This window comes from Rhinoderma darwinii, chromosome 12 (genome assembly GCF_050947455.1).
Source record: "Rhinoderma darwinii isolate aRhiDar2 chromosome 12, aRhiDar2.hap1, whole genome shotgun sequence".
Taxonomy (NCBI): Eukaryota; Metazoa; Chordata; class Amphibia; order Anura; family Rhinodermatidae; genus Rhinoderma; species Rhinoderma darwinii.
Window position 1 is genome coordinate 65,362,451 of NC_134698.1, and position 20,667 is coordinate 65,383,117.

The following is a 20,667-nucleotide window of genomic DNA, read 5'->3' on the forward strand; positions in this document are numbered from 1 at the left end:
GGGCTGCGCTCAAGAGAAGATCGCTATGGCCGGGAGTACGTAAAATCTTAATTTTTTTTAAAAAGTCACCATTTTCTATTTTTGCGGCGGAAACGCAGCTTTTCTGTCGCAACACACCTTTGTTGTGGGTTTAACCTCGCCATTGAATTCAATGGGGAACATGCGCAAAAGAAGAGCAACGATTTTGCAGCACAAATTGACATTATGCAGCTTCAAAAAACCGTTTGAACTTTTTTTGGGCCGGATATTTTCCACTGTGTGTGGCTGAGATTTGTTAATCTCACCCACTCTGCTGCTACTATATTACGGTGCGGATTTTTCACCATCAATTCAGTTGCGGGAAAAAAACGCAGTGTTTCCGCCGTGTGTGTTCTTAACTTAACTGTTCGCTCTTTTGCCCCCTTCCCCCTCCTGCGCATGTCAGTCTTATGTATAGGTCTCTTTCAGGCTGGGTTCCCACACAGCGTTAACACTGCAGAATTTCAGAAACTGAATTCTGTGGGGAAATTCCACAGTAGCAGCAACGTGGATGAGATTACCACGTCTTTTTCTCGCAGCGCGTGGCTGAGGTTTGCCGTAAAGTCGTGCGGAAAGTCTTCTGCGACGCAACTTTCAAATCCACAGCATGTCCATTCATTCCACGTGTTTGGGCCATAGCCGTGAATGGGGAGCAGAAATTCTGCAAGTTGAGTTTTGTTGTGTTTTTTTTTATTTTTTTATAGCTTTTACGCAGGAAACTCTGTGAATCCGCCGGGTTGACATAAAAGTTTGCTATAATCATTGCTAAAATCCGTTTTTTGGATGTGGTTTTAACCGCAATTTCTAAATAAACCTTTTAATATATTAGAAATTTAATTTAGTCTACAATTATATTAGTGCACCCACTAGACATTTCTGAATATATATATATATATAATTTCCAGTGTCTGATCTATGACTTACATGGAATACGCCCCATCATGCATCAATGTACCTCCTGCCACAGATGTCCAAGTCCCACAAGATCACAGGGCAATAAGTAGAAGGCAGAGAATCAATGTCTTCCGGAGTGAAGTAATTGGCGTGATCTAAAACTAATTTTTCAGTCTCCTCTTTTTCGATGTCCGTCGGTTCATGTGTTTAATTAACGTGATTGAGCGAGCGCAAGACGAACGTCAGATGTTCACTAAACAGAACATCTTTACACAATCATCGCCTGGAACTTTGAAGAGACTCGTTGCAGTCAGCAGAATGGAGTGATTGAGCTTTGTGGCAGATCACGGGCAGCCTTCAGCTATTATAACAAATCATATAAACTCCAGTCTTTACATTGTCAATTCTTTTCATCTCGTTGAGCTGTTGCGCAACTGCTAAGACGAATCCGTTCATAGCAACGTCTACAATCTCTATGAAGTAGGTCTACAAAAATGTATAGGCTTGAATATTGCCTCAACAACTACTCCTATCGGATTAGACGGCCGCAATCTGCAGCGATAATCACCTTGTAGTGGCTGGTAGTCCGCCCTATAGTGATCCCTGGTGCGATGTTGTATTTCTGGAGGTTCACCGTAGGGACAAGTGTGTCTTTGTGTTTTTATTTTCCTTTTATATTGTTTCAAGGTGTTCAAACCAAGTCTCTTATTATTTCAGCTCAAGGAACAGCGGGAACGGGAGCGCAAAGCCAAGAAAGCCAAGGAAACCGGAGAGGAAGAGGGAGAGTTCGATGACCTGGTCTCCGCTCTGAGATCAGGAGAAGTTTTCGATAAGGACATTTCCAAACTTAAGAGGAACCGTAAGCGTATTACCAGCCAGACGACAGACAGCAGCCGGGAGAGACCCGTGACCAAACTGAATTACTAAATCACTCCCGTAACCCGCTAGAGACCATTAATGGCGTATATCTGCGCTGTCAGTGACACTGCCTTGACATTGGAGGGAGAATTGGATCTGTACATATGTACTTAATGTAAAGTAATGTGTGTGCCTATGTATTGGCGTACAGCCTTTCGTACACATGCGCGCATACATGTATATAGTTTGTAGTGTGGAAGATTCCATGCACATGTTGAATGTGTGATTTATTGCAGTATTATGTATATCTGTGTACAGCGCACATGTATACATATCCACTGTGTCTAAATGGTCTGTTTTTGTTTTTTATTAAATCACTTTTTTTTTTCTTTTAGTGCAAAAGCACAGCCCACATTCTGCCAGATTGACCGGTGCAGTCCTGAAAATATAGGATCATATTTAAAGAGGTTGTCCAGTCCTAAGAAATAGATAGCCCATCTTCAAGATAGGCCATCGATCTCTCACCGGTCGGGGTCTGACTCCCAGCACCCCCACCGATCAGCTGATTTAAGGGGGCCGCAGTACTCGTGCGAGCGCTGCTTACCCTTTATTTCCTTTACTGCTCACGCTGAATCGCCGACACTTGCAGCAGCGGTTCACAGTATTCTGCCCATCTCCCATTCGCTACGAGCGCTGCAGCCCCTTTAAAACAGCTGATCGACAGGGGTGCCGGGAGTCAGACCCCAACCAATCACATATCGATGGCCTATCCGGAAGATAGACCATCAATTTCTTAGGACTGGATAACCCCTTTAAAGAAGACCTGTCTGCTTTAATAAATACTTGGATTGCCCATGAAATAACAATTCTGGAGCACCTTTACTTATACGAATGAGTCAGAAGAACTGCACAATACCGTTTTTATTACTCCTGGAAATAGAAAATGTAGAGACACCTTATTGACAAGGGGAATGGTAACACCTAGTTAATTTATTCATAGATTCCTAGGAGGAATAACAGAGGAACGGCACAACCCAGAGTTCTAAAAAAAAATCCAGAATAGTGGGAATACAATTATTTACTAAAACAGAAATATGGGGAGAGGTCCTCTAATATTGGAACTGTATTGAAATTGCACGGGGGGCCTGTATGCAGTGAAGACTGCCATTTTGATCATCTAATCTATGTCCTATGAACCTATAAGGTCATTGAAGCACCAAATGATAACACTCTGAATAGATCGACTTGGTCAGTGATGTTGAGGTCACATAACGGCTGATCCCCCTGTGTAGGCGACAACTAAATATTAAAAGGCTAGTAATAAAAAAAAATCTGCAAATCAAAATGTATTTATTGTATAGTGGGGGCGAATAGATGAAAACACAGGGTTCAGATAGATTTCAAAGCACAGCGAACTTCTTTATCGAATGCTGGATTATTTTCACAGGGGACTTTGCTGGTCTGTGGCAAAAATGTGCAATTACAATTTACACTATATACCTTTGAGAATCTAAAAGTGGCGCTGCCACGTAAGACACGATCACCTGGTGATGTTTAGTCTACAGATCTATATATCGATGCACACATACTTTTCTGTTCGGGTCGAGACCGCTTCATTCTATAATGGACCAATATACAGATTACAGAACCTGAACAGTCACTTGGAGCTTAGCACTGACTACAAGGAGCTCAACTCATAACTGTAGAAGGTGGGGGAGGGGAGGGGGGGGGGTCTTGGTTGGTTTCTGGGGTTATAATAAGGTCAGTGTTTCAGTCATACTGTAAGGAGAGCCACAGGTCGAAGATCATTGCTGTGAAGGGTTAAGTGTTTATACTGGAATATTCTAGTGATCAGATAAAAATACAGAATAAGGACTGACACCTTCCCGTATTTTTACGGGAAGGTGTCCGGGCCATAGTCCGTAAAATAAAAAAATAGGACGTCCTATATTTTTACGGAAACTTTCTGTGTTCCCATACTTTATAATGGGAGCATGGTCCACAAATGCGGATGACTGTCTGCGGCCGGTCGTGCCCATGGGGCCGAAGTAAGACCGGTTCACACAACACTTTATAATTGCGGACCAATGCCCATTAAGACATGTCACTAGTCAACATAAAATTGGGGTCCATCCGATAACGGATATTGAGGGGCTGTGGCACTTGATGATAATGGGAAAGAATCTCTCAGCTTTCTGTTAATTCCAGTGGTGCCGAGTTCTCACACTACGGAGATTGGCAACTCCACTGTTTCAAACACGGATGGGGTTCCAGCTGATGGACCCCCCTCACTTTATTCCTTGACTTGTTATAGAGGGGTTGTCTGGGAATAGAAAAAAAAAAGGTATTTTTTTAAGAAGCGGCACCACTCTTGTCCTTGGGCTGCGTCTGGAATTGCAGCTTAGCCCCATTCAAGTGATTTGGTCTGAGCTGCCATGTCCGACTGGTGCAGGTTTTGGGGAAAAAGTGGATTACCCCTTTAAATATTCTGAACCATCTCTGCACATCAGGTGAGATCACACAAAAGTTGTTCATATGTAACATGGAAGAACAGCAGCTGTCATTTCCTCACTTCCCTTTAGAAGACCCCAGATGTAGGTCAACGGCGTGTTACAGTCTAAACGGGAAACGGGAATTATATTCAGTGAGTGTTTTGGGTCAGGGCTACACGGAGACTCTTTGAAGCGCTACGGATTCATTATAACTATTGAGTGACAGCTGCAGTCCACAAGATTTCATGCAACTCCATGTATTCATGAGCTACAGCTGCAGTCCACAAGAGAGTTCATACCAATCATTAGCGCTACAAGAAGTCTGTGTAGCCCAGGCCTAACCATTTCATGCCGCCAAGTCTCTTCCTGATTAGAAATGTGACCATGCCGCTCACCGCTCAGGACCCCCAATGTGCCGTGTGTAGCTGCACTATTCTAATCACTTTGCAATATCTTAAGACTGTTTTATACTTTATTTATTTCATTTTCATACAAAGATTCTCTGTACAGACACCGGTTATAGGATTATCGCAGTGAAGTTGGTTCTTATCTTTGCTTATACAGCATAAGAATATTTTTTATTAAATGTACTCACACTTAAAATTTAAAGTGATGTCCATTATTTTGCATCATTGTGCTATTTTATATATTTTTTTTATTATTAAATAGGTTCAAAAATTTTTGCACACGTGCAGTTTTTAGCACCTTTTTTTTATTTTAGCCAGACACCGGAGTGGACACAAAATAGAAAGGAGATGCATCCACATTTATACCGTTCCTTCCTTTTGGATCCACTTCTGGCTTTGTATCTTTTTTTTTTTTTAAGCCAAAGCTCAAAATCACCTGTATAGACAAGTTTATAAAATGCTTGCTACCTGTAGCCACCACTAGAGGGAGCATGGGAGCTAACTGCATGCAGTTATACAATAACAGTATACTGTAAGCTCCCTCTAGTGGTGAGCAGGAAACCAGCATCTTTTAAATTTGTCTGCACAGGGGATTTGGAACGCTATAATGGTTGGAGTTTTTCTGATAAGGATATTAAGAAATTAAACAGCACAGAATTTTAGCCCTAAAAATCACAACATGATGGTAAAAGGTGGAAATTCACTTTAAAGTCAGAATTGCATGTTCCTGCCTGGTTTAGTTATCACCAGCACCGCTGTATACTCCTCTGTTCTTCCTCAGACTTTTGTTTGATCTTATGACTTATTGCTAAATCATTGGGGGTGGGCAGCAATTTCATTGCTTGAAATTAGACAAATTTGCGCAATCCAACGCAAATGGCTTCCTGACGTACAGTACTTTTTGGGGGTCAAAAACCGGATTGGATCTCCGCAGAATGTTTGATAAATGAGAATACTCTTCATCAGCTGGGATCAACAAAAATAAAAAATAAATGTCCATGTGGACGAGCCCTTGAATGCATGATGTACTACAGAGCTGCCAGTAATAACTATTCCCATCTGTTGTGGAGAGAAGTCCTATAGGTGACTGGTCAGAGACTATGGAGTGCAAAGGAAAAGCGAAGCAGTTGTCCATAGCACCCAATCATTCCATTTTTTTTATTTTTATTTTTTTTTATAAATAAACCCTTTTAAAAGATGAATCGAAAGCAGCACCTTGATTGGGTGTCACAAGCGACTGCGTCACTTCTTTCCACAAGTTGTCACCTGTGTTGACAGGAGCACATGCTCTGATGGACAGGACACTGGCACTTAACCCCTTAGTGACCACTAATACGCCTTTTTACGTGATTCACTAATGGGCTTTAGGCTAGGCTGACGCCTTTTCACGTCAGCCTTGTCTAAAGTCCTGCACGGGTCTCCCGTGCAGGCAGGAGCCGGGGCTCTGCTGTCTGATGACAGCTGAGCTCCTGCTCCAACGCCCGCGATCGAAGTTTACTTCGATCGCGGCCGTTTAACCCGTTAAATGCCGCCGTCAATAGCGACCGCGGCATTTAACTTTGTTTACAGTGCGCTCCCTCTGTCACCCATCGGCGGCCCGCGAATGAAATCGCGGGTCTCCGATGGGGTGTCATGGCAGCCGGGGGCTTGATAAAAGCCCCCAGGTCTGCCCTGGACATATTCCTGTTAGGACGCGCCGGAGGCACGTCCTAACAGATTGCCTGTCAGATTTACACTGACAGGCAATAATGCTCTGGTATACGAAGTATACCAGAGCATTATAGCAGCGATCGGAACATCGCACAGTAAAGTCCCCTAGTGGGACTAATAAAATAAGTCATCAAAGTGAAATAAAGATTATTAATAAAAAGTACAGTAAAAAAATAAATAAAACCATTTTTTTCCATAAAAAGTGGTTTATTTAGTAAAAGTGTAAAAAAAAAAAAAAAAGTACACATATGTGGTATCGCCGCGACCGTAATGACTCCATTAATAAAGTTAATATGTAATTTAAACCGCAAAGTGAACACCGTAAAAAAAAAACGCAAAAAACTATGGCGAAATGGCATTTTTTTTCCATTGCCCCCCAAAAAAGTCATAAAAATGAATCAATAAGTCCCATGTACCCCAAAACAGTACCTTTCAAAACTACGTCTTGTCCCGCAGAAAACAAGCCCAAAAAATCACTACATTGATTGAAAAATAAAAAAATGACGGCTCTTGGAAAGCGACGATGCAAAAACAAATAATTTTAGTTCAAAAGTGTTTTTATTGTGCAAAAGTCGTAAAACATAAAAAAACCTCCACACATGTGGTATCGCCGTAATCGTACCGACCCATAGAATGAAGGTAACATGTTATTTACGTCGCATAGTGAACGGCGTCAATTTAAAAACGCATAGAACAATGGCGGAATTTCAGTTTTTTTTTATAATCCCCCCCAAAAAGGTTAATAAAAGTTAATATAAAAATTATATGTACCCAAAAATGGTGCTATTAAAAAGCACAACTAATCCCGCAAAAAACAAGTCCTCATACAGCTATGTAGACGAAAAAATAAAAACGTTATAGCTCTTTGAATGCGACTATAGAAAAACGAATAAAATAGCTTGGTCATTAAGGCCTAAAATGGGCTGGTCACTAAGGGGTTAAAGGGGCGCTCCACCTTCACCGATTTTGCTCACAGGATTGGAGAAAAATAACCTTGGTGATCTTCAACCATACCGCCAGATCTTCCTATTCAGGAACACCTTTATGTTGCTATATTTCCTATGCGGGTAGTAGGGGGGGGGGTGCCGGTGTCTACATATACGAGGGTACGTGAAAGCGGAGAATACCTTTGAACACCCGTATAGTTGGTTCTTTGAACATTGGTCTGACCTATCATACGATTTATTTTTTGGCACAGACGAATCCTGCTTGTGCTTCCCTAGCGGTAAAAGTCCCCGGTGTGTCTACAATACAGCATGTTGATATTTTTGTTAAATCCACCCCTTTGTGCCTGTTCATATCCGCATTGCCTTTACGTTGAGGGGTTCTGTCGGAGGTTTTGATTCAGTCAAAACAACGGAACCCTGGTACGACGGTGAGAAATGGAAACCTTTAGCAACATTTCCGTCACCATTGAGATCAATGGTGATACAGACGGAAGCGAAGGTTTGTTTGCCTCTCCGTTGAGGGGCTTAACCAGACTGAATTATCCGACGGAACCGCTCAGCGTAAAGGCAACGCTGATGTGAACAGGCCCCTAAACTTTGAGAAATAGTCGAAAAATAATTTTTCTGCATTTTGACGGAACTGGCTTAAAAGGATTGTCCGCTTCCTGAAAATCCATGCAGCGCTGCGCCATCACAAACTAAACGGGCATGAAAACCAAAGCTATGAAATACTGACCGTATGATCCCTTCGTGGAGGCTGCGGCTTTATTTTTGGCTGGTGAAGGATTTGGTTTCATAAGAGCACCTTCAGTTTTTCTGGATGTAGACGGAATTTTTTTTTTTTTTAAATCACTTTATACTTTAGCAATTCTTGATTATTAGAACGGACTCCTGCATACGTGTCGCTGTAAATGTAAAGCCTCCGGAGGGTTAAGTGACACGTTGTCAAAGTGAACTTGTCTGTTGCACTTGTTGTTTTCTTATAAGGAATGTCCAAGATTAGAATAACGGGTCTGCCTGTCCAGAAACAGCGCCATCCTTATCCACAGGCTGTGTTTAGTATTGCAGTTTAGCTCCCTTCACATATTGCAATACCAGACAGAACCCATGGACAAGACGGCACTGTTTTTGAGCACTTTTGGACAACCTTTTAACCGTTCCATTCATGGGATTCAGTAAGGGTGTGTTCACACACAAACTCAAAAACGTCTGAAAATACAGGGCTGTTTTCAGGCGTTTTTTTTAAGCCACTCGCGATTTTCACAGCCGTTTTTGGAGCGGTTTTCAATAGTCTATGAAAAACGGCTCCAAAAACATCCCAAGTGACCTGCACGTTTTTCAAAATGCAAAAAAACGACCCGTCGGAACAAAATGCCGTTTTTCCCATTGAAATCAATGGACAGATGTCTGGAGGCGTTCTGCTCGCGACCTTTTTGGGCCGTTTACGGCCCGAAAATGGGCCGTGTGAACATACCCTTAAAGTAAAGCCTCATCTACTGGAGATACTTTAAAGAGGATAAAAGCAATAATGTGCTTACAAGTGGAAGTGATCTAATACCTTGTTCTCCAAGCTGCAGGATACATGCAGATTTTCTCTCGCCCCCTCTAAGGGTATGTTCACACGGCCTATTTTCGGCCGTTTTTCAGGCCGTAAACGCAAAAAAAAAAAAATCGGAAGCAGAACGCCTCCAAACATCTGCCCATTGATTGCAATGGAAAAAAAACTGCATTCTGTTCTGATGTGCCGTTTTTTTACGTGCCCGTTTTGAAAAACGGCCACAAAAAAAGAAGTGCAGGTCACTTCTTGGGACGTTTTTGGAGGCGTTTCTCATAGACTCTATTGAAAACCGCTCCAAAAACGGCCGTGAAAAACGCGAGTGGCTTAAAAAATGTCTGAAAATCGGGAGCTATTTTCCCTTGAAAACCGCTCCGTATTTTCAGACGTTTTTGACTCCGCGTGTGAACATACCCTAAAAAAGGAACGTTTCAGTTTATAACATTTGGGAATTGCTATTTGGACAACTCCGTGATCTTTTAGGTTATGTTCACATAGTGCAGCTGGGATGTGTTGTTTTTTTTTTTGCAAACTGGGATTGGATCTATAAATTAAAAACAGTCAACAGGTCTTTTTGTAGTTTACCTCTAAGATCCACACCTGGTTCTGGCTACAAAAACCTGTAAGCAAAAACTGCACTGTGTGAACAAGGACTTCAAATGAGGTGCTTCACGTTAGTCACTTGAGGCATGAGAAATTGCTTTTCTATGTCAAACCTCTTTAATATTCTAGTTGCTGTTTATACTGGTGCGGCCCACAAATTGGGTACCTTTCATAGTGTAGGAGGCCAATACACTTTTAGGGTCTCTGCGCACGGGATGAAAATGCTGCAGACTTTCCGCAGCATTTGCATAAAATAAATTGATTGGTTAATTTCTTCACGTGTTTTCTGCAGACGTTTTCCCCTTCGTGCGGATCAGATTTGTTCATCTCATCCACTTTGCTGCTACTGTAATACGCTGCAGGGTTTCTGTCCCATGTGCAGAGGGCCTTAAGATACACCTCACATACCAGCTGTTTAATCAGCGGCGACTACTTCCACTGTTCTCCACTATTTCCATTGTTTGGGTTGCGGAATATGCAGTTTAGCTACGGCCATGAATTCAGGAACTCAACTGGTGCTTAAATTCTCTCTGGGCATTACATGGCCCTAGAATGCCCCCATGGGCATTGGCCTTCTGCGCTGTGCAGGATTCCAGAGACTTTTTGTTTTGGGTGGCATTTTTGGGATTTTGAATTTTGGTGTGTCGCATCCACGACTGACTGACTGACTGACTGACTGAGATAGGTTTTGGTATGATCAGGTCTCTAAAATAATAATAGGTAAATTCTGAAACATTCCCATCACCAAATTCCTGTTCTTACCGTTCTTTTCTTAAGTGCCTCTTTATGTTTTTCTACTGTTCATTAAAGATGTAGAGGGGTTCTAGGTTTGTTTTGTTTTTTTCTTATTTTACTATTTATACTCCTTTTAAAAGCCAAATATTTTATTTTACACTTGCGTCTACCCACTTGGTGCCATTGGGGTTTGCAATATACAGTCACGTCTCAGATCTGTGTCACTGTCTTTGTTTTCATGGTGCCAATGACCAGTGCTGATGTCGTTACAGGGGGTGTTCTGTATGGAGTGCATTTTTTTTAAAGACTTTTCTTAAAATCTGTCTCCAAAAAGACAAACATTTGTAAATGTGTCCATCTGTTAAAAACAAAAAGATTTGAAATAATAGTGAAGTCTAGTTAGTAGGAATGAGTGTTTAGAAGTAGAACGGAGCAGAAAAAATAAACTGTTTTTATGATGTACATTTACCTATGGAAATATGCAATAATAAAAAAAAAACAGTACTTAAAAAATACCAGTGTGGATTATTACACGTCTCTAAAAGGAACATCTGTATTCAATGTGCTGCTCATCCACAGCTATCTGTATCAGGCTGCCCTCTTGTGGAAACTTGTGGAATTGAAGTTAAACATTACTATACCTGCTAAATGACTCCCCAAACACCCGTTCGAAAGACAAGTGCTGCACGCTAATCACTATATATACACCTTTTGGCCGGGTTCCCACGGGTCGGATACGCTGCGTAAAAACTATGCAGCGTATCCGACCTGGATCCGGCAGCACCTTCCGTCCGAAAAACCGCACCACATTGTATCATATTGGAAAAAGATGGCGCTTTCATCCAGAAACTGCCACTGTTGTCCATGGGCTGTATCTGGTATTGGAACTCAGTTGTATATAATTGAATGGGACCGAGTTGCAATAACAGACACAGCCCATGGACAAAAGTGGCGCTATTTCTTGAGAGAAAAAAGCAGCCATATTTTTCTTTTCTCATACAATCCCTTTAATGCACTGAATTCTTTATGGCAATACACAGAACAGGACAGACCATTTGCTGCATAAGACTTTTATTAGCTCGTTTAAAAATAATATACATCCACTTCTCACAAACAGTTAAAAAGTTCAATAAAATTTTTTTTTTTTGTTTCTTAAATACGATACAAGAAAAATACTGGCATCTTCGTAACATAAAACGGTCTTCCCTCAACGCAGAATGAAGCCCAAAAACACTTTTTAAGGCGTCTCAGATGATCATCAGTGGGGAATGTTTAATAGGGGAACGTCACATGTAAGGGTTATTTGTGCCTGGTCACCCCTAATGTCTATAGGATTTAGGGTGCAGTTACACGCGGCAGATTTTGTTGCAGAAATTTCTGGCAATCCGTTCCATTCATCTGAATAGGGGCGGTTTCTGCAGCAGGTGGATGGATTTCTGCTGCCTGTGACTACACCCTCAGGCCGGGTTCCCACGGGATGGATACGCTGCGTAAAAACCACGCGGCGTATCAGACCGGAACCCGCAGTACATTGCATTAAAAAAACACCACGTTGTGCTGTTTTTTCAGGCGGAATTTCTGCTGAAAACAGCGGTTAAAAAAAACGCACATACTTACGTAAGTCATTGTTATGGCGACGCGTCCCTCCTGTGCAGTCCGGTCCGGCCTCATTGGCTGACGCTGCAGCTCATGTGACTGCTGCAGCGGAGGTCACATGGGATGTAACCTCATCCCAAGAGGCCGATCCTCTGTCATCCAGGCCGGCCTCCATGAGATTTCATCCAATGTGATTGGCTGCAGCGGTCACATGGGATGCAACGTCCTCCTAGGAGGCCGGATTGCAGGAAGGAGGGCGTTTTGAGTAGGTAATTTTATTTCTTTTTTTCGTAGTTGCGATTAATCAGTGTGAATACGCCGCAAAACTTGGCTTTCTGAAAAAGCATAAATTGACATGCTGCCGAATTTAGTTCCGCACCGCAGGTCAATTTATTAACTTTTACGCTGCGTTTTGTTTTCCTGGGTGGGCATGAGATTTTCTAAATCTCATCTAATTTGCTGCTACTGTAAATGCTGCCACGCTACTTGGGAACCCGGCCTTATGCTTTATTCAGACCAACGTATAAAAACGGCCGCATGAAGGACATATATTATATATATAACGGCTGTCACATTACATGTCCTATTTTTTTGTACGATTTCACTAATCCCTCAATAGACTCCAGCCTATGCACTATCAATGAAATTGGTGCATTTCCAGAAAAAAAAAAAAAAAAGCGATGGCTCCCTGCAAGAGTTTTCCTGTGATCCTCTTCACGAACCATACACTTACATCATCAGGAAAAGATTTTTGGTTTCTCTACTTTCACACATGGCATAAAGAAAAAAACATGTCAGAGGAAATGGCCGAAAACCTAAAATCTCTTTACGTGGGTTCCCACGTAGCGTCAACGGAATTCTGTGCGGAAATTCTGCAGAATTAACAGTAGCAGCAAAGTTAATAAATTGACCCGCGGTACAGAATTTAAATCCGCAGCATCTCAATTTATGCTGCGTTTTAGTTGATTGTTCCTTGCGGGTTTTCCCTATTTAATTCTATGGGATGCAAAACCTGCAACAAAAAGCCAAGTGTTGCAACTTTTGCTGCGATTACACCGCAAAAAAAAAAAATTGCAACTACGGGAAAAAAAAACTGAAGTCTGTTTCTTCGTCCAGTCTGGCCTCCTGGGATGACGTTACATCCCATGTAACCGCAGCTGCAGCCAATCACAGGCTGCAGCGTCATCCAGGGAGGCCAGACTCCACCAGATGGACGTGTCGCCATAACAACGGTCTAGGTAAGTATGAGCGTTTTTTACCGCTGCGGACAATCGGTCCTCCAAAACGCACCACAGTGTGGTGCGGTCTTTCGGACAGAATGTACTGCGCGTTCCAGGTCTGATACGCTGCGTGGTTTTTACGCAGCATATCCGACCTGTGGGAACCCGGCCTTACAGTCAGGTGGACATATCAGAAATGCTGCAGATTTTCCTTGCACGGAAAAATGCGCAGCGGATTACAGTACCGGCTATGTGGATGAGATTTATGCTGCAGGATTTTTCAGCACGGATATTGGCCTGCGGGGCAGATTTTTTAATTCTTAGCGTATAAAAATCTGCAGCAGAAATTGATAACACATGCGGATTTACTGCAGCGTGTAGACTGACACTCCATGTAGATGAGCAGATAATCTCGGTTAAAGTCGTTCTATGGCGCTGTATAAATAACAGGTAATAAATATATGTAAACTCCAAGACATAAAGTAACAGCTTGTAGTCGTCTACCAGTAGATTCCCAATGCAAGCATGAACTCCGCTACAGTATCGTCACGAAAAGTCTTCTGAAGGTTTCGGTGAACCATCCTCCATTACGCCAAACACTGGTATATAAAACTTTGTGTGTCATTTTCTCGCGTACGCACCCACGGAGGTCTCATCACTGATCATCTGTCAGTCCCAACAACGACAAGAACATTTCTGGGGACAGTAAAAGGCAAGACCTCAGATCAGAGATTTGGTATCTCCAATGTTGGGAGTTGTAGTTTTGCAACAGTTTGGAGATCACGGCTTTAAAATAACATCAATATAATGTTCTTGTCATTAGATGAAAAATGTATAAAAAAAAACAAACGATGATCTGGTTTCTAAATGGGTTTTCCGGTACGTAAAAGGTTTGATTAGTAGGGATTTGACCACCGACAATCAAGGGGCACTCCAGCGCCCCTTAAGGGTTCAGTCACATGCGGCTTATTTGCCTTGTATTTCAGCTGCATGAAAATACGCTGCAGAAAACCGTACCCTGTCCAATGAGAAAACTATTCCGCAAATCAGACCGATTTCTCAATACATGGTTATTTTTACGCTGTGGCAATACTGTACAGGGCAAGTACAACACGTGTGACTGCACCCCGATTGTCCCCGATTAAACAGTGATGGCCTATCCTAAAATCCTCAAAAACCCAAATCGAAGGAAAGAGCTTAGGTAGAGTTCCCGTTAAACAGCACAGATGTCCCAAACCGTGATCAGAGGAGGAACGGCCTCCTGGACCCGTCATACGTATATGAAACAGACAAGAAAGCACAGCAGCGGTATAACCCCAATACATCATGGACATGGAAATAACACTACGGAATCAATTCTCTCATCAGTAAACAGGTCACAGTGTCGGGTTAACAATATGGCTGGATTATCTTCTATTCTGTATCCCGAGGATCGGACGTAGCTGGCCACAGACGTTAAATGGCGGTCTATGGAAATAACGCTTCATTGTGGTCAAGTAATGCCGACCAATATATAGTTTGTATTTCAATTCCTCACCATTTTCAAGATTTTTACTTGCTGTCAGTAAATGGAAACACTCTAGTTCACATTAAGCGTATGTGCGCACGGCTTATTTTCGGGCCGTAAAATCAGAAGCAGGACGCCTCCAAACATCTGCCCATTGATTTCAATGGGAAATACGGCGTTCTGTTGGGCCGTTTTTTTTTTTTTACACGGCCGTTCTTAAAGGCAGCCGCATAAAAAACCGCCCACAAAAAAGAAGTGCAGGTCACTTCTTGAGCTGTTTTTGGAGCAGTTTTTTATTGACTATAGAAAAACAGCTCCATAGACGGACGTAATATACGCGAGCGGCTTAAAAAGCGGCTGAAAATCAGGAGCTGTTTTCCCTTGAAAACTGCTCCGTATTTTCAGACGTTTTTTAGTAAGCGTGTGAACAGAGCCTTAGAAAACGTCATGTTCATCTGACACCGCTGCAGGGCGCGTTGCTAGCGAGAGCTCTAACGTAGTATAAGAAGGTGTGGACTTGTGTAGCGGGACATCATCGGGATAGGTTCTCCTGATGTTCGGGCAAGTCCATTGTGGCGGCCACAGGGTGGCTGAAAATTTTGCTGACGTGCTGTTTTACTGCAAATTGGCGCGGTTTTCAAACTGATAGCTGCACAGTTTCAGGAAAACAGCAGTTTACAAGACTCACGTAGCGGCATTGACCCACCTGCGATGCGGCCACAAATGACCCTTATGGCTGCGCAATTTTGAAGGTAACCAAGTTTTACTCACAACACTACGCAGACATTATCGACCAATTTGACAGCCGCAATGAGTATTGGTACGGTTTTCGGCCACGTCGCAGCTGGGTCAATACCGCGCCGTAAAAGCCCTACCTGTAGATCTCTCTAGTAACAAACAGCTGTGTCTACAGGACAGGATCTTAGCCTCTTGATGTAAACAAGAATGTTTCCATTCACTGACCGTAAGCATAGATTTTGAAAACACAAAAGGATATCCGAACAATCCCAGAGGCCGATTCCTGACAGATAACGCAATTATAATAAATCTTCCACGTTTTTTTTTATAAATATAACACTCCGCTCTAATCGGATTGTAGTAAAAATGGCAGATTACTACTTTGTCACTCTTCTTGCCTCCATGTTGGACGTGTATACTTGTCTGTATATTGTCAGAATTTGTCTGTGAATTGGGCAGCACGGCAGTCGTACAACTCATTTAACGTTTATGGCCAGCTGGGGAGCAGGGAAATTATTTTTACATTTCCCTTTGGCACTTGTTGGAAGAGATAAATAAGAACGATGACCAGAATACTAGAGCCATGACCCAAGTGTGATCGTAACCTGGTTACACATACCAACCAATCACAGTGCAGCTTTCATTTCTTATACTGCTCTGGAAAAATGAAAGCTGTGCTCTGATTGGTTGCTATGGGCAACAAGGCCAGTTTTCCTGCTAGTTTTGATAAATAAGGCTAAGTGTGTCATGCCTACAGCAAACCTGAGGGGGGCGATGCACAACACAGTTATTCCCTCTGAATCTTCCAGTCATGCCCTGCGCTAAACATAACACAGTGGATATGTTTTGCCCGGATTGTTCCTTTAAGCGCGTCTTTGTCTTAGATCTGATTCACACCAACGCTGCGCATCTCGGACGTGCATCCGTGCTCAGCGCTGCGGGACGCGATGTCACGCATCCCCCATTGTTGAGAGTCTATGGAGGGATGCGTGAAAATAACGGACATGTCCTATTTTCCCACAGACCCTTCACACGGTCCGTTGAAACAACGGCTGTGTGCACGGCCACATTGAATTACATAGGTCCGTGGGACGGACGCTGTTTCAATGGCCGTTTCACGGACGTTTAACACGTTCGTGTGAATGAGGCCTTAAGGGAACACTCCAGACAAATACAGGAATGTTACTAGACTATTGGACATGGTCTTTATATCACAACTCTGCTCCATCTACTGCCTGCAAGCAGTGTTACTTTATATAATAACAGTGTTAGACACATGTAGCCCAGTAATAACTATGGAGGTCACTGCCCCTGACATGATCAGCACACTCCTCTCCTACTGCTGTTATCATTCCCACGATCTGATTGGCTACAGGGTGTCCTATCACCTCCCAGCATGAATGGAATCGGGTAGACCCCTTTATCTTACACCATCCTTAAAATGCACGAAGCAGGAATTTGGGGTCCTGCTAACCCCCCCCCCCCCCTGTATGTTAATATAGCCGCATCCACATCACTGGAATTTGTAAGATCCCATGAATGCTACCACATCGCCCCTCCTCTTGGCTAACCAGCAGACCCTATGAGCCATAAAGGGGTTTGCTCATCACAGACCTGTATAACCTATTGATAGGATGTGCCATAAGATTTCTGATCTGTATGGATCTGATTGCCGGGAACGGCCTCCGAGAACAATCGGAGAGTCGCCTTACAGGCGCCGCTGATCTCGGGATCTGTAGGTCACTTATGGCATATCCTATCAATAGGTTATAAATATCGAAGATGGGAAAACCTCTAAAAAATACAAGTTACACACAGTTGGGATCGCAGGTGGGTATATTGACCCTACGGACGATCAGCTTCCTGGTCACCAATTCTTAATTGGGTCACAAAGAAAACTCATTATAAAATAAGTGAACCCCTTGTGTCTTACACCCGTCACTACCGTGGTTAGTGACATTCTGGCAATTCCGGTTGTTTGCCCCAGTACAGTTTACATCACAGCCTGCGAAGTTCACTGCCCAACCAGTAGGCATTAGCAGCCAGTTCATCATAGACTGGTATCCGCAGTCTCAGATTTTATGCCAGCTGGTTCTGACATGGTATCCGGTTGTCCATCCCGACAAAACAGCACGGTTGGGTTCTTACAGGCCCACATAGCCAGATCTCCACCATTAGCCGGACTGGAGGACGAGACCCTACTGCCCTGTCCATGCCGGTTACCGTATCGATCACGGATAGGGTCCGCCCGGCCTCTGACCTCTCGGTTCTGACCCTGCGTACACAGATAGGCTGCAATGTTCCTAGTCCTGTAGCCCTCCTCTCGATTCCGGCCGAGCAGCATGGAGATATTAGGGTTGCGAATAGCATAGATCAGCGGGTTGATGGCCCCATTGGCCCACGCCATCCATATGGCCACGGTGTCCATAAGTGGTGTGAACGGATAGTCCCCGGCCGCCGCCACCAGACCCATAACACAATAGGGTCCCCAGCAACAGATGATGAACACGATCATGATGAGCACAGTGGTGGCCGTTCTCATCTCGCTGTAGAAGCGCAGCAGGTGGGCGTAGGTGGTCACCGGCCGCACGCGGATCTCCGAGAGCCTTACAGCTTTACAGATGTTATAGTGACAGAAACACATGAGGCCAAAGGGCAGGAGGTAACAGAGGACAATGAGGGAGATGCTGTAGGCCGCCCCTAGCCTGGAGCCCGCAGAGTGGAACACGTACATGCAGTGGTAGTAGCCCCTTTTATGGACCACCCATTGCTCTTTGGCCAACAGGTACCAAGGGAAGGAGAAGCCCAAGGCCGTGAGCCAGGCGGCCACCAGCAGCTGCACAGCCCTGGTGCGCCCGATCTTTTCCTGCGGCTGCCGCACGATGGCGTAGTAGCGGTCCAGGGAGATGAGGGTCATGGTGAGGGTGGACACGATGCCGAAGCAGGAGTTGAAGAAGCCGTTAGCAAAGCAGAAGCGATCCCCGAAGAGCCAGACTCCACCGCGGGAGAAGAGCAGCACGAAGGAGAAGGGCAGGCAGAGCAGGGCGGTCAGGAAGTCGGACAGAGACAGGGACAGGATGAAGGCGTTAGTCACAGTGCGGAGCTGCCGGTGCTTGGCGATCACCAGGATGACGGCGCAGTTGCCCAGGCAGGAGAGCAGGAAGATGGCGAGCAGCAGCAGCGCCTGACAAGCCACGGCCACCCCGTGCAGCAGCGGGCTCCCGCCGGCCGCCGCAGTCGGACCCGGCTCGGTGGAGCTGCGATTAGTGCCGGGAGCAGCGGTACCGGAGCTCAGCTCTGCACCGTCTCTTCCTGCAGCTGTTGTTACTGATGTTCCGGCCCCCGGGCCGCCCAGAGCCGTCAGGTTGCTCAGCAGAGCCAGGGGTAGCTCCATGAGTCGCGGCGGGGCTGGGTGGAGGCATCCCTCAGGCCGCCGGAGGCTGCAGCAGGGACGGGTGAGGCCGCTGCTCCCTGTTGCCGGGGATGCTGTCAGCCGGAGTTCTCGCCCGGGTCCAGGTTCTATAGCGCTGGTGACGTCACAGGTTACCAGGGAAACAGAATCTCTGCTTTGCTTCTTTTACGCACAGAGGATGGAGGAGGGGGGGGGTTAACCCTGCAGCTGCCGGCTGGGAATGAAGAGGGACCAGGTGACATCTGCTGGCACCAAGGTTTCAGGTGGCAAAGCCGCCCATAGAGCCAGGCTATTAAGGGAGCCATATATGGGCGAAGGAATGCAACCAGGGCACAATTACTAACTAGTGGCATTGCTATATATAGGTACATTCAGTCTTCCGAGGGGGACTAGTTCTAATAATGGAATGTTTTACCACTATACAAAACAGCTGCATGGAGTGTATATTTATATATATATATATATATATATAATTATTATTATTTTTTTTTTATGCTTCAATTCTTCTATTTTATATGTGTTTTTTTGCCTTAAAAAAACAGAACTGCTGCAAAAAAAAAAACCCGCACCAAATCATGGCAAAAACCGCACCTCAACATCGAAGTGTGAATGAACCCTTAAGTTTCATGGGAAGTCAGTTGTGTCTGATATGAAGTCATGCACAGATGTAGCCATCATTATCTTGACTTAACATTAAATACACAGTGTGAAGAAACTAACTTGACTTTTTCAATGGCTTTTGTTGTGTGATCTCACACTGCAGCAAGTTATCAGGGTCAAGATAAACTTGGCTACATCTGTATATGTTTACATAGCATATGGGCACTAAACCATCCTAGGATCTCAAGGATCAGCATCAAGACACATCTCTGTTAAGTCCCAATTATATATTTCCAGAGAATGAAGATCACTCCTGGTCATCTGATACTCACATGGGAACATGGCTTGTTACGAGAGTTCTGATACGCTATGCTGTAACGAGCCCTGCACCTGTGTGATCACATGACCAGGACGGATCTTCATTCTCTGGACATAAACAAGGAAGATTTCCATTCAATGACTACAAGCAGAGATCTTGAAGATTTAAGAGAGTACTTCTATGCTACACCACTTCTTAAAAAGGAAATTCAGATGTCTTGGGGTTATAGCATTGGTCAATATCTAAAAATACAGAATTCGGTCTTACATAGGTGCTGATTTGCGATAAATCTGGCAAAGAACTGGCCTCTAATATTAGACTTGAAACGTGGACAGTTACCGTGAGCTACAAAGCATAGTGGATGATATATATATATATTCCTTTTGCTGACTGTTTTAGGTAACATAACACAAACTTGATTGGGCATACACCAAAATTCTCATTTTTCACACCGATGTATGTAAATTTAGTGTACTCATACAAACATCACAATAAATGAAATGTCCCACCGGTGAGTTTTTGCATCCACTAAACTCAGCAAAAAAAAGAAAAGAAAATAGCAACGTCAACAGCAGCTTTATAAATAGGGTCCAAGAACGTGACGTGCAAGTTTTTATACATGTGCTCCATCATCCTTGGTCATATCAACCTCAGCTAACCTAGACTGACAAGTCATGATCGTATTCAATGGGTAACAAAATCACTGATATACGACGACCATTAAAAAGCGAAGATCAAAGAAAAACACATTCAGGTTAGGAAATGGATTGACTTGGTTGCTACATGTGTGACAATCATTTTATGGCACCCACAATGGAGCTCAGGATGATGAAGAGTCTGATCCCAGGTCCGCCAAAAACTAAAACTTTCTAGGAAGTACAACTGATTGCTGCAGCAAGACTATAAAATCTGTCGCTCTTGCATTATAAATATTAGGACACTACAAAAGCAGCAAAGATACAACGTATAACAATATAAATGTAAGCACTTACCTAAATCACAGAGTATTGCTCAGGAGAACAACGCTCGCTCTTTGGGCACCTGAAGACGTTGAGT

The 20,667-nt window shown here is 43.8% G+C and overlaps 2 protein-coding genes across 5 annotated transcripts in view; one reads left to right on the top strand and one right to left on the bottom strand.

The window, feature by feature from the left end:
* DAAM1 (dishevelled associated activator of morphogenesis 1) overlaps nucleotides 1-10,732 on the top strand; it is a 165,972-nt gene extending 155,240 nt beyond the window's left edge. For all 4 annotated transcript variants that reach the window (XM_075843565.1, XM_075843568.1, XM_075843567.1 and 1 more), the window contains one exon: nucleotides 1,630-10,732. In XM_075843565.1, the coding sequence (XP_075699680.1) occupies nucleotides 1,630-1,839 (210 nt within the window). In that variant the 3' untranslated portion in view covers nucleotides 1,840-10,732. The remainder of the gene's footprint in view (nucleotides 1-1,629) is intronic.
* A 6,366-nt stretch (nucleotides 10,733-17,098) lies between these two features.
* Nucleotides 17,099-18,813, bottom strand: GPR135 (G protein-coupled receptor 135). Its single transcript, XM_075843569.1, has one exon. The coding sequence runs from the start codon at nucleotides 18,672-18,674 to the stop codon at nucleotides 17,331-17,333; it is 1,344 nt and encodes a 447-aa protein (XP_075699684.1). The 5' UTR covers nucleotides 18,675-18,813; the 3' UTR covers nucleotides 17,099-17,330.
* Between the last annotated feature and the right edge of the window lie 1,854 nt (nucleotides 18,814-20,667).